The following is a 10,343-nucleotide window of genomic DNA, read 5'->3' on the forward strand; positions in this document are numbered from 1 at the left end:
GGATGCAATGGTGTAAAGCACGCCGCCACTGGCCTCTAGAGCAGTGGAGACGCGTTCTCTGGAGTGATGAATCACGCTTTTCCATCTGGCAATCTGATGGACGAGTCTGGGTTTGGAGGTTGCCAGGAGAACGGTACATTTCAGACTGCATTGTGCCGACTGTGAAATTTGGTGGAGGAGGAATTATGGTGTGGGGTTGTTTTTCAGGAGCTGGGCTTGGCCCCTTAGTTCCAGTGAAAGGAACTTTGAATGCTTCAGGATACCAAAACATTTTGGACAATTCCATGCTCCCAACCTTGTGGGAACAGTTTGGAGCGGGCCCCTTCCTCTTCCAACATGACTGTGCACGAGTGCACAAAGCAAGGTCCATAAAGACATGGATGACAGAGTCCTGACCTGAACCCGATAGAACACCTTTGGGATGAATTAGAGCGGAGACTGAGAGCCAGGCCTTCTCGACCAACATCAGTGTGTGACCTCACCAATGCGCTTTTGGAAGAATGGTCAAAAATTCCTATAAACACTCTCCTCAACCTTGTAGACAGTCTTCCCAGAAGAGTTGAAGCTGTAATAGCTGCAAAAGGTGGACCGACATCATATTGAACTCTGGGTTAGGAATGGGATGGCACTTCAGTTCATAGTATGAGTCAAGGCAGGTGAGCCAATACTTTTGGTAATATAGTGTATATGCACACACAGACACACATACACACTCTACAGATAGAGTAATTTCCTTTTTTGTCACGTTTCTACTCTTTCTTCCTGCTACCTTCATTCCATGCAGCATGTTTCTACCACAACTCTAGAGAGGAAGATGTTAAATGCTGGTGTTTGTGTTGTCTTCAGGTAACAGAGAGCTACGAGCTAATCAGCAGCTCTGCAGCTGTGAATGGGCGCAGCTTCAGACCTTTTGACATGGTGATCCCATTCTCTTTCAAAAAGGGTGTCATCACTGGTAAGTGTCCGCAGCCAGTCCTGAGATAAAGACCAGACAGATCAGTCTTCTGCCTGACTTTAGTGTCAGTGTCCACCAGGGGCAGAATCCTTATCTATTTCTCACTCTGTTTCCCTGTTGGCGTGATGTTTATTTACACTTTACAGACAGTCTAGTAGGGGCTGGAGGTGACCTCCGTGACCATTTTTACCATGTCCAATTACCCTACTGGTACTTGGAGTATTTTCAGGTATTGATACCTGTCATACCTGTCTAAAAGAATTATTCAAATTTCTGGAACCTGATTCCAGTTATAGAATACTGCTGCTAAGTATTTAAAACTTTAAACTCAAGAGTATTTTTAATTCTGACAGACCATTCAACTCTGTTGCAAACACTAGTGGTTTAAACTAGGGATGTCTGATATGACCTTTTTTTTTGCGGATATGCATTTTCCACTCCTTAATTTCCAATTCAGATATCAACCGATACCAATGTACAAAGGCAACGATGGCCTGTTGGATATGGAAGCAAAGTGCCGCCTACTCACTAAGGTGATAGATTAAAGCAGTGTTCTCAATTATTTTCTGCTATGCCCCCTCTACAGAATTCAAATACTACTGAGTGCCTGGTAATATTATTTATTTATCTATAAAAACCACTGTAGGAGTTGCTGGCACCAGCATTCTGCATACAATCCCCAGATAATCAATATAGATTAATAAAATGAGTTGCAATGCTGCCATCTAGTGACAAGAGGCTAGTTTATTGTTGGTAAAGGTCTGTTCATTTGTTATGAAGGCGTTAATAGTTATGTGTATGTGAGTGGGAGTGAGGAGGACGAGTTACGGCAATTGTGTTTCAGTAAAAGTTCTCAGAGCACTTAGGGATCTGAGTGGTCAGTCGCCGGGGCATTAAACTATTTTAAGGGCACACATCATTTGGCGAAACCCAGGTATTAACCCAGGCGTTATCGGGTTTTCATCATCAGAGAAAAAAAAAAACAAAAACGATTCTTACAGATATAACAAAATATGCTAATATCGGTTGGCTTATATTATTGGACATCCCTAGTTTAAACCATGTGAAAAAAAAATAATAATAATAATATTAATGTTGAAGATTGTACAACCAGGAATAATGAATTTAACCCTCAGTTGACCCCTGTACGGTAGATATAAATGGTCCTCCTCCTATGTTTTATGTTACGTCTTCCACTCTCTGCTGCCCCCAGGGGATGTTCTGATGCCATCAGGAAAAACGGCTGAGCCTGTGATCATAGATAATCTTGATTCTACTGTGACTGTTCAGTACTCGCCCAGTGAGGCTGGTCTGCATGAGATGCACATCAAATATAATGGCACACACATTCCAGGTGAGCACACACAGAGCTGTTATTATAGAACTACTGTACAGTCATGGCTGTAAAGCACTTACTCTTCCCCTGCAAAAATCTATAGAGAAAAAGCTGTTGGTCTACTGCTCCCTCTTGTGGTCAGTTTGGTCAGCAGGATGAAACTAAACAAAGTCTGTGTGATAATCTGTTACCAGCTGCCAAGTTACCACTGAGATGCTCTTAGCATGGCACCCTTCCAATCACACTGCTCCCCGGGTGCTTAAAGCTACCCACTGTTCACTTTGGTGATGGGTTAAAATCAGAGGTCACATTTTGTTTATTTATTCCAGAACACAATGACATATACCTTGTATTGTGTAAGCATATTGCTGCTATATCAGTGTTGGTTTAAACCTGTTGTGTCCAAACTATTCCACAAGGGGCGAGTGTCTACAGGTTTTTTCTTTCCAAATAAACAGAAGCACACCGGACTTGACACATTAAATCAATTGATCTCAGTCTTCTGACAGCTGATTGGTCCAACTCTTGGTTGGTTTAAGTTTAGACATGCCTGCTTTAAACAAATGTTTGTTTTGTAGATAGATAGAAAGACAGATAGATAGATAGATACAACAAGAATAACACAGGAATAGAATCAACATAAAACCATAATGGTCGTTCAGTGTAAATATAATATATTTACACTGTGATCATTTTTAAATAGTATTATTCCTACACTTATACATACATATATATAGTGATTATTATTATTATAGTAATATAATATATATATATATTTAATATATATATATTAAATATATATATTTAATATATATGGGGATTTAATATATATATGGGGATTTAATATATATATTATATTTATATAATATATATATATATATTTAATATATATAATTATAGTAATATAATTATTATTATAGTGATGAAAACATGCTGCCAACCCATGGAAAAGTTATTTTGTGGTTAAAATGTGTGTATTTGTGTATGAACCCTGTGCACAGAGGATAAACAGCGACGCTCTCAGGTCAAACTGGGCTCTGCAGCAGATTTCTCTCTGGACATCCCTGAGACCGACCTCAGTCTATTGACAGCCAGAATCACAGCACCGTCAGGGAGAGAGCAGCCGTGTCTGCTGAAGAGGATGGTCAACAATCACATTGGTAACACACTGACACGCGCGCACACACATCCATACATACCAACAGCGTGTCACACACACTCACACGCACTCTGTCTTCAGGGATTTCCTTCATCCCTCAGGAGGTTGGTCAACACCAGGTCAGTGTCCTGAAGAATGGTTGTCACATAGCCAACAGTCCCATCGGCATCATGGTCGTCCAATCAGAGATTGGTGACGCCAGCAGAGTCAGAGCTTACGGAGTCGGCCTCGCCCAGGGAACAACGTTCACAAACAGCCACTTCACTGTGGACACTCGTGAGGCGGGTCAGTTGTCTATGCACCAAACTCATCAGACAAATCAGTTGTTGGCCGGACCACAGAGCAGACCTCGCAACACAAACCAGACCACAGATCAAACCACAGATCAAACCACAGACCAGACCACAGGCCAAACCATAGACCTGACCACAGACCAAACCACAGACCAGACAACATACCAAACCACAGACCTGACCACAGACCAAACCACAGACCAGACCACAGACCAAACCACAGACCAGACCACAGACCAAACCACAGACCAGACCACAGACCAAACCACAGACCAGACAACATACCAAACCACAGACCTGACCACAGACCAAACCACAGACCAGACCACAGACCAAACCACAGACCAGACCACAGACCAAACCACAGACCAGACCACAGACCAAACCACAGACCAGACCACAGACCAAACCACAGACCAGACCACAGACCAAACCACAGACCAGACCACAGACCAAACCACAGACCAGACCACAGACCAAACCACAGACCAGACCACAGACCAAACCACAGACCAGACCACAGACCAAACCACAGACCAGACCACAGACCAAACCACAGACCAGACCACAGACCAAACCACAGACCAGACCACAGACCAAACCACAGACCAGACCACAGACCAAACCACAGACCAGACCACAGACCAAACCACAGACCAGACCACAGACCAAACCACAGACCAGACCACAGACCAAACCACAGACCAGACCACAGACCAAACCACAGACCAGACCACAGACCAAACCACAGACCAGACCACAGACCAAACCACAGACCAGACCACAGACCAAACCACAGACCAGACCACAGACCAAACCACAGACCAGACCACAGACCAAACCACAGACCAGACCACAGACCAAACCACAGACCAGACCACAGACCAAACCACAGACCAGACCACAGACCAAACCACAGACCAGACCACAGACCAAACCACAGACCAGACCACAGACCAAACCACAGACCAGACCACAGACCAAACCACAGACCAGACCACAGACCAAACCACAGACCAGACCACAGACCAAACCACAGACCAGACCACAGACCAAACCACAGACCAGACCACAGACCAAACCACAGACCAGACCACAGACCAAACCACAGACCAGACCACAGACCAAACCACAGACCAGACCACAGACCAAACCACAGACCAGACCACAGACCAAACCACAGACCAGACCACAGACCAAACCACAGACCAGACCACAGACCAAACCACAGACCAGACCACAGACCAAACCACAGACCAGACCACAGACCAAACCACAGACCAGACCACAGACCAAACCACAGACCAGACCACAGACCAAACCACAGACCAGACCACAGACCAAACCACAGACCAGACCACAGACCAAACCACAGACCAGACCACAGACCAAACCACAGACCAGACCACAGACCAAACCACAGACCAGACCACAGACCAAACCACAGACCAGACCACAGACCAAACCACAGACCAGACCACAGACCAAACCACAGACCAGACCACAGACCAAACCACAGACCAGACCACAGACCAAACCACAGATCAAACTACAGACCAAACCACAGACCTGCCCACAGACCGAACCACTCAACTAAACACATCTTTCATTAATCATTGTTTACATTTCGTTGTGTCCAGGTTATGGGGGTCTGGCTTTGTCCATTGAAGGTCCCAGTAAAGTTGACATCCAGACAGTTGACATGGAGGATGGGACATGTGGCGTGACTTACTGTCCCACTGAACCTGGCAGCTACATGGTCTCAATATGTTTTTCTGAAGAACACGTTCCAGGTTCCGACACAAACATGGATGGATTGTAATAAAACTGTGAGAGACAGGGATTAAACACTGTGTGTGTGTGTGTGTGCGTGTGCGTGCATGTGTGTGTCAACAGGAAGTCCATTCACGGTAAAAGTCACAGGTGAAGGTCGTGTCAGGGAAAGCATCAGCAGGCGTCAGAAGGCGGCGTCCGTTGCGACTGTAGGCAGTGTGTGTGATCTGAGTCTGAAGATACCAGGTAAACGTACGCACAACTCAGCGCGCGCACACACATACACGGGCAAGCACACACACACACACAGATTACACTGAGGAGTTCTCTTACTCTAACATCAGGTTTGGTTCAATGGAAGAATGCGATTTTGACTGTAATACCCCGACTAAAACACTTTGGACAGTGCTTTACAACTTAGGAAACATTCGTGGGTCTATAAAAGGTCTGGCTAACTTTAGCATGCTAATGTCCCTTTTAACAATTGTTGAGATTTTTTGTAACATGATTATTTACCTTTTCACATTTTAGACTAGCTGTAGTATAAACAGTAGGCGGTCTCTCTGCTCTCTCTGCCTTAAAAATAACCCGCCTTGTTCCCTGGTTTGATTTGGTCTTAACTCCAAATCATGTCTCATTGTGTTTCTAGGGGTTGAAACCGAAAATGTCGTCGCAGAGGTCACAGCGCCCTCTGGAGCTCACCATCCTGCAGAGGTAGTCGGCGTGGGTGGCGATACCTACTGCGTTCGCTTTGTGCCCACAGAAATGGGTGTGCACTGTGTGAGTGTGAAATACAGGGGTGTGCACGTGCCAGGAAGCCCCTTTCAGTTCACTGTGGGGCCACTTCTGGAGGGTGGAGCTTCCAAGGTCAGAGCAGGAGGTCCAGGTCTGGAGGAAGCTCTGGCAGGAGAACCAGGTACCAACTGAGACCTAGCCCATGACATCTTCGCTAACTGTAGCATGACTACGACAGTCGACTAACTGCAGTCTGTCAAATATTAGAAAACAGAGAGGTTTTAAAAACTTCATCTGATTAATCACAGGGTTGCTGTTATTGTTCAGAGAGTAGATGTGATTAATCAAAGGGTAGCTGTAATTAATCACAGGGTGGATGCAATAAGGGTAGCTGCAATTAATTACAGCGTAGCTGCAATTAATCACAGGTTAGCTGCAATTGATCACCACTAATCATAATGGCGATTCGTCCAGACTCCTAAATGTAGTATTGCAGTTATTACTGTTACAGTTACAGTGTACAATTCTGAACAATCCTTTTAAACATTGTGTCAGTCAGACTGTTAGTCATAGACTTACTGACTGTCCTGATCTCAGTCAGTCTTCTCTGACACAAGCCAAGGTCCTTACCAGAGTGTGGGTAAATGACACAATGTGTGTTGACTGAATATTCGAGCGATGATAAGTTGATAGAGTTATTGGATGTAGTGTGAATTATTCTGCGCATAATATGTTTTTTTGTCTTTTTTTTCCCCCTCAATTAGTACATTAACTCTGACAGCTCCACCAACTGTAGTGTCACCTGAGCTAAAATCACTTTTTTTTTTTTTCTGATTTGCTGACCCAATTCCATTTCTCTCTGATCAGCTGACTTCTCTGTCTGGACTCGTGAGGCTGGGGCTGGTGGTCTGTCCATCGCAATGGAAGGACCCAGCAGGGCTGAGCTGTCCTTCAATGACCGTAAAGATGGGTCATGTGACGTGTCGTATGTGGCCCAGGAGCCTGGTGGGTGGAGTTAATAAGACTAGAGTTCATAAGAATCAAACTGTCCGTAACATTGTTGCCTTCTCTGAGATGACTTCAGATCATTCATCCGCTCATTTTAGGTCATTACGAGATTTCAGTGAAGTTCAACGAGCAGCACATTCCTGACAGTCCCTTCCTGGTTTCAGTGGTTGCTCCAATGAATGATGTTCGCCGCCTGACTGTCAGTGGTCTACAGGTGAGACCAGTGTCCTGGAATTTTGGAGTCCGGCAAGACTTTTGGAAACCACTGTTAGAAACCGGGGGACTGTTTTGATGATTTGTTTGTATAACAGTTTTGTCAGTAACATGTCAGAGTGCTCAGGTCATTTACTGTTTTCCAGGACTCGGGTCTGAAGGTAAATCTCCCAGCATGCTTTACAGTGTGTTTGAACAAAGCTGAGGGGAAGGTGGAGGCCAGGGTCTGGAGTCCGTCTAAAGTGGTGGTGCCGTGTATGGTGAGCCAGTTGGACAGAGGTACGTGGGTTTGTGTTGAACACAATTTGAAACCCTGATCATGTCATCACTGATGAACACGCCCCCCCCCCTCGCGCTGTCTTTTTTCCAGACCAGTTGACCGTCAGCTTCACCCCCACAGAGACTGGACTTCACACAGTTGAGGTCACCTTCAATGGTTGTCATGTGTCTGGAAGTCCATTCCATGTCAGAGTCGGAGACATGAGTGGGACCAAAGAGCCTGGTCTCGTCACAGCCTATGGATCCGGACTAGATAGTGGAACCACAGGTGGGTCAGGTCGTAACCATGTCAAATGAAGCAAAATGCCTCAACTGGGCTTCTGTAGATGAGAAAATGTCCGTTTCTACATCCAATAAAGTTTACAAAGTTGGAATACATTTAAGAGTAAAAGATTGAGATTAGAGATTAGGGTTAGAGATTAGGGTTTGAAACTACAGTAATACACCGGCAAGGGATGAATACAGTAGTACTCCAGCAAGGTGTAAATACAGTAGTGCTCCAGCAAGGGATGAATACAGAAGTATGCCAACAAGGAATGAATACAGTAGCACTCCAGCAGGGGGTAAATATAGTAGTACGCCAGCAGGGGGTAAATACAGTGGTAGAACGGATAAATACACCATAGAGATAATGTGGTATACTTTAGTATATAGAATTTTTTTTTTAGAAAAGTTAACAATACAATTTCTATTAATAACATTACGTATGAAAACAATACCATTTTATTACGATCTACATATCTACATATCGGTCTGCCTGTCTGTCTGCATGTCATTACTACAGCCAAGCTACATGCTACTGATATTACTGTTTATCACTAACAGAGGCACAGCAGCAGCTTAACCTATATCACAGGGAGTAAGAAGGAACAGGCGAGGCTGAAGAAGAGAGTTAGGGCTAACCGAACCAGGTCTCCTAAACATGGTGACAGGCTAGGATTATACAGTAGAGGAAGATTGTACTAGGCGTAGATAGTTTCAGAATAAATACGAAAATCTTTCACAGATTTTCAAAAATGTTTCAAAATGAACACTGGATTCAATCTTAAGAAATTAAACTGACACTTTTCAAAAATAGGAAAAAGTTATGCACCGTCAGACAGGACCTAAAAGAGGTTAGCTAAAAGTAAGGGTGCACTCACACTAGCCAGTTCTATGGCGTATGTGTGTATAATGCCTGTGCACAGGCATTTTCCTGCTATGGCTCGGTTGGAAGAGGTGGGCATATGCATGCTGCACGCATATCCTCATATGCGTGCAGCACGATTAACTGTGAATCACTGCAGGGCATAGTCACTAAATCCAGATATTAGCAAGGGCAGAGTGTTTTGAAGATAGTTCACAAAGCATTCAATGTTATTGTTTTGTCAGATTCACTCTTGATTGCGCTGCTTTGTATAAAAAAACAGTCACTGAGGTAACTTGCCTTGGGGATAATGTGAGTGCGGTGCCAAGGGGGGGACAGATGGGGGGGCGTCACTGGGGTATAGAACAACGGTCCATGGTGTGTCCATGGTGTGAATACATCCTCAGTAGCAGGAAAATAACTTTAATTTAGAGTTGTAAATAACTAAGTAATAACTTTTTGGATTGGTGATAATAGAAACGTAGCTCAGAAAGATGAAATATCAAGCAATCATTTCACAGGGTTTAAAGATGGTTACAATCTTTTGTATAGGAATCGAGTCAGACTTCATCATCAACAATACTAAGGTAGGCTCTGGGGCCTTGGCTGTGACCATTGAGGGCCCCTCCAAGGTGAAAATGGACTGCCAGGAGGTTCCTGAGGGATACCAGGTGCGGTACTCACCCATGGCACCAGGAGACTATTTGATTAGCATCAGGTACGGAGGTCCCGAACACATCAGGGGCAGTCCATTCAAGGCCAAGGTCACAGGTGAGTAAGCAGGGTTAGCTTGTTCTAGCCTTGGTGCTACGTAATAATATATATGCTAGTGCACTGCTGCACATCCATCGTAATTGATGAAAGTAAGGAAATGTTGTTCCTAAATTCAAGGGAATAACTTACAGGATTTTCTTTCTCAGGCTTTTATATATTATACTGTATATCATATTTTTAATGGGATTTTTAAAAGAAGATGATATTTTAAAAAGAATTGAAGAATATTAGCTTTTTATCAGTTTTTTGGTGCGTTGCCAATAAATTAAAAGGACTGAGTCGTATGCCAAGAGTTTTCTGTTGAGAAAATCTAAATCAAATCGAGTGTTAGAGCAAAAGCTAACAACAAGGATAAAACTCATGATAAAGCTTAAGGGAAGCAGAATCACATTTCAGTCCATTACTAATTATTCTAATATTACTTCAGTTTCAACTGTTGTCACATATTAGAGAATGCATCAAAACAACTGAGGATAAATTAATTGAGGTAAAAATAAAGATAAATAAAATAAACCTTTTTCAGTAGTTAAGACAAAGATGAACAGAAAGTGAGCAACAGAACAGAGCTGATCAGATAGTCAGTCTGTCTTCTGTCTCTGTTCCTGATATCCACATTGATTGTGGACTATTGGGACTCTGAGTCATTGGACTGAAGGAGGGCAACACACAACAGTGAGTGAACACTGGGCAGC

The 10,343-nt window shown here is 43.8% G+C and overlaps 1 protein-coding gene across 1 annotated transcript in view; it reads left to right on the top strand.

The window, feature by feature from the left end:
* The window catches only part of flnba (filamin B a), a 62,350-nt gene that overhangs the window by 50,775 nt on the left and 1,232 nt on the right, over nt 1-10,343 (top strand). Inside the window, exons 33-45 of the mRNA XM_025060082.1 lie at nt 847-955; nt 2,169-2,344; nt 2,434-2,437; nt 3,293-3,451; nt 3,532-3,735; nt 5,384-5,536; nt 5,640-5,762; nt 6,166-6,432; nt 7,119-7,256; nt 7,358-7,473; nt 7,619-7,751; nt 7,843-8,019; nt 9,430-9,653. Coding sequence (XP_024915850.1) covers nt 847-955; nt 2,169-2,344; nt 2,434-2,437; nt 3,293-3,451; nt 3,532-3,735; nt 5,384-5,536; nt 5,640-5,762; nt 6,166-6,432; nt 7,119-7,256; nt 7,358-7,473; nt 7,619-7,751; nt 7,843-8,019; nt 9,430-9,653 — 1,983 coding nt within the window. The remainder of the gene's footprint in view (nt 1-846; nt 956-2,168; nt 2,345-2,433; nt 2,438-3,292; nt 3,452-3,531; nt 3,736-5,383; nt 5,537-5,639; nt 5,763-6,165; nt 6,433-7,118; nt 7,257-7,357; nt 7,474-7,618; nt 7,752-7,842; nt 8,020-9,429; nt 9,654-10,343) is intronic.

This window comes from Cynoglossus semilaevis, chromosome 11, assembly GCF_000523025.1.
Source record: "Cynoglossus semilaevis isolate Cse_v1.0 chromosome 11, Cse_v1.0, whole genome shotgun sequence".
In the NCBI taxonomy this organism is placed as follows: domain Eukaryota; kingdom Metazoa; phylum Chordata; class Actinopteri; order Pleuronectiformes; family Cynoglossidae; genus Cynoglossus; species Cynoglossus semilaevis.